Source organism: Dasypus novemcinctus, chromosome X (assembly GCF_030445035.2).
Source record: "Dasypus novemcinctus isolate mDasNov1 chromosome X, mDasNov1.1.hap2, whole genome shotgun sequence".
NCBI classification, from domain to species: Eukaryota; Metazoa; Chordata; class Mammalia; order Cingulata; family Dasypodidae; genus Dasypus; species Dasypus novemcinctus.
The window spans coordinates 18356928-18360716 of record NC_080704.1 but is presented as its reverse complement, the minus strand read 5'-3'; the positions used below and the strand labels follow the sequence as shown (position 1 = coordinate 18360716).

The 3789-nt window shown below is 63.2% G+C and overlaps 1 protein-coding gene across 1 annotated transcript; it reads right to left on the bottom strand.

The window, feature by feature from the left end:
• Positions 1 to 629: 629 nt before the first annotated feature.
• LOC131277254 (melanoma-associated antigen B4-like) lies at positions 630 to 1976 on the bottom strand. The gene has a single exon (XM_058291964.1). It carries the CDS (start codon positions 1974 to 1976, stop codon positions 642 to 644), a length of 1335 nt encoding a protein of 444 aa, XP_058147947.1. The 3' UTR covers positions 630 to 641.
• Between the last annotated feature and the right edge of the window lie 1813 nt (positions 1977 to 3789).

Sequence of the window (3789 nt, the reverse complement as noted above, 5' to 3'; positions counted from 1 at the left end):
CATGATCGCTGCTCTTAGGCTCTGGAATGCTAGGAGCAGGCATGCGTCTTCTTTGTCTCAACATGCCCAGTCCTGGCACGAAGCCTCCAAAGTGCACATGCTCAATGGACGTCCGAGGAACAAAAGAGCCAGCTGACAAGAGGTCAAATTCAACAGGGTTTAATCTCTTGCCCATTCGTGAATAAGCTCAGCCAATCCAGGCGTGTATCTTTTAATGTTACAAATGAAAGACTGAAAGGAATAAGGAAATCCAAGAACAGACCAAAAGACTAACAGGAATCAAGGAAGCCTAGGTTGCTCTATCCCGTGATCCTTACAATTGTCCAATGGGGGCCTTGTACGTTTCCAAGCACAACCACAACAGCACCGTGCCATCTTGCTTTGGCTCGCTAAGAAAGATTCAAGGATTTCTCATTTGTTTTTCAAAACCTCAAACTAGTATGCAAAAAGCTGACAAAGGGCAATAAATGTGTGAGTCATTTCATGCATCAACTTCAACTGCGAATCTAAATGAACAAATCTCTATGCTACTTATGTAAACCCGCAACACAAGGAAGCTAGGCGCGGGGCCTGTTCCAGCCAGGGCACTGCTTGCAGCTTCGCAGGCTGGCAGCCCCAGTCAACCTGAGTGAAAACCTGCCTCAGACCTGAGGGTGGCAGGAGCTGCTGGCGGCCTGGCTGGGCTGGGCCTGGGCCATGGCCTTGGCGGTAGCACCAGCCCTGGCCGCAGCGCGGGCTTGGGCCCTCTCTTCCTCGTCCTTCAGAGCCTCTTCGTAATGGGAGTGGAAGGCACTGGGCACGGTATCGTTGACCTTGGCCAAAAACTCTAGCACTTTCATCTTGCTGGTCACAGCGTGGGCCCTGGGGCCCCACAGGAACTCATAGCGTGGAGGGCTGCTCTGAGCCACCTGCCGGTACTCCACGTACTTTTCGCGCACCAAATCTCGGGTGATGAGCTTCCAGGGATCCCCGAAGATGAAGTGCCTCCTCCCCTTGTAGACGCCCAGCAAACTCAGGAACTGCCAGATCTCCTCCTCGGGGGCGCAGTTGCCGTTCAAGAAGATCACCCCCAGGAGCGGCAGCAGGAGGCCGTTCCTCGGCAAGCCCCAGCCGCCGCTCAGATTGGTTTCGCTGGGATCCAGCTTGCTGACCAGGAGGTAGGACTGCGCGCTGGCGTCGTGCTCCTTCAGGTCGAGGCCAAACACCAGCTCCAGGCGCTCAGAGCACATCCTGAGGATCTCCGGAAACTGCTCCTTGTACTTCCTGCGGATGAGCTTCAGCATGTCGGCCTTCAGGATGGGCTGCTTCAGCTTGTACTTGTTCAGCAGGAACTGCAGCACCAAGGCGGCCTTCCTGGAGAGCGGGTCTCGGCGAGAGTGGCGGGTAGCGCCCCACGTCTGGAGGGGGCTGCACGTCTGGGGAGAGCTCCACGTCTGGAGGGAGCGCCACATCTGGGGGGCGCTGCACGTCTGGAAGGAGCCCGTGGCCTCGGGGGAGCCCAGGGCCTCAGGGGAGCTCAGGCCCTCAGGGGAGCCTGGGGCTTCAGGGGAGCCCGTGGCCTCGGGGGAGCCCGGGGCCTCAGGGGACCCCGGGGCCTCAGGGGAGCCCAGGGCCTCAGGGGAGCCCGGGGACTGAGGGACGCCCGGGGACTGAGGAGAGCCCGGGGCCTCGGGGGACCCCGGGGACTGAGGGGAGCCTGGGGCCTCGGGGGAGCTGGGCCTCTCAGCCTCTTCCTCAGCTCTGGGACCAGAGACCGCCGCAGCCAGGGTGAGGGGCGACAGGGACCTCGGAGGCTCCTCGGGATGGCCAGCAGCAGGGGAGCTCTGCGGGGACCCCCCAGAAACGGCAGAGGGGGAGGATGGAGCCTCCTCTTTCACCTCCACAGAGGCCTGAGCCCCGTGGGGACCCTGGGTCTCCTCTCGGGCCTGGCGGCGTTTCTCCCGGTAGCGGAGCTTACTCTTCTGACTGCGAGGCATGATGGGCCTAGTCGGGGACAGCAGCAGGAGGGAAGGAAGCAGGCAGATGAGGCAGGCCCTGGAGGCGGGAGGACGAGAGGGTGAGAGCCCCTCTGGCAGGGACAGACCCCCAGGGCTTGAAGTCTGGAGGGAATGCGCCGGCGGGACCCTGCAGAGGAAGCTCGAGTGTGCCTGAGGCTCAGCCTGTCTGCCCTGCTGGGGGCTTACTGGGGTGACCACGGGGCTGGCAACGGGGACCCTTGATCTAGGGGGGGGAGAGCCCCTGCCTTCCCATCCAGCCCCAGCAGATGAACTGTGGGCAGCTGGGTCCTGTCCACCCTGCTGCTCTCAAGCTGACACCTCTCAGCTCCTGGGACCCGCCAGAGAGAAGGGAAGGGATGCCCCAGGCCCCACGCGGGCCGCGCTGCCCAGGGCTGACGCTCCGTGGGGCCCCTTCTGCCCTGGGCTCTTGGATGCCTCGGTAGTCGCTCAGGGCCTCCCCTTAGTGCCTCACTTCTTAGACCCCCTGAGGAAGAAGGGAAGGGCGGGCAGCCCGAGGCCTCTGCGGGGCCTCCGACGCGGGCCACAGGGAGGGGTGCAGTGGGTGCCTGCTGCCCTGGGGAGGGCGGTCCCCCACCCTTCAGGGTCATTGCCTTGACTCCCAACACATCCTGGGAATCCTCAGCTCCTGGTCTGGGGCCCTCCCATCCCAAACAGGTCCTCACCTCCCTGAGACCTCAGAGGAGGAAGGAAGCGCCAGCTGTGCCCGGCCACCCCTGTTCCTGGACTCCCTGGACTGGGAGCAGGGGTTGGACTCCCCAGGCACCCGCTGTCCTGGGATTGGGACTCCTTTAGTCCTGCCCTCGGGGAGGATCTGGGACTCCTCCTGCAGCCCACCTGAGGCTTCCAGCCTGGGACCATGACCCTCACCTCCCTGAGTGGCCAGGCCTGGAAGTTAGAAGTAAACCCCACTGGCTGTCCCAGCTGGGGCTTCCCAGGGCTGCGAGGGGGCAGCACTTTGTGGGGCCGTCTATGCTGGAGGGAGGCCAGGGGGCTCTGCTCATTCTACTCAGAAGCCCTAAGTTGCCTCATCTGGCCACATCTGCTCCTGGCCTCCCAAGGCTGACAGGAGAGGGAGGGATCTGTGGCTCCCACTGTTACGGGCTCGGTGGTCTCCTCAGTCGTCAGCGTCCTCACCTGGCCTCCAGCAAGCTCTGAAAGCCCCCTTCTGCTGACCTGAGGCTGCCCCCTTCCACCAGGCTCCCCACCTCCCTGAGATGGCCGCGGAGACGTGCGCGAGACTCATCCTGTCCACACGCCCGGGTCTGCCCGGCCGACGGCAGGGGCGGGCTCCGCACAGCCTGCATGGCCACGCTGCCCTCTCCCGCGGGCCTGGTATGGACTAGGCCCCTCCCTCTGCTGATCGGGGCCTCTCTCTCTAGTCCTGGCGCTTCTCATCTCTGGGACGCCTCTGCCCCCGGGAATGAGCGGCACCTCAGCCTGACGGCCTTGGCTCCCAGGGCCAGGAGCAGAGGCAGAGCTTGGTACCTCGTCCTCTGTGCTGGGCTGGGGGATCCCTCATTCCTCATATAGCCTTTCCCCCTTCATCCAGCCAGGGCCTGGGGCTCCCCACTCTGCTCAACTGGGCGTCCAGCCCTTAAACGCGGCCTTCATCTCCCTGAGACCGTCCGGGCTGAAGTCAGGGTCAGGGGAGCCCTTCCACTTCTCGCCGGGTCTCCGAGGACTAAAGCAGAAGAGGGGCTCAGAGCCGCCCTCTCCACTGTGGGGTGGGCGAGTGGCTCCCATTTCCTCACTCAGTGTCCCACCCTGACAC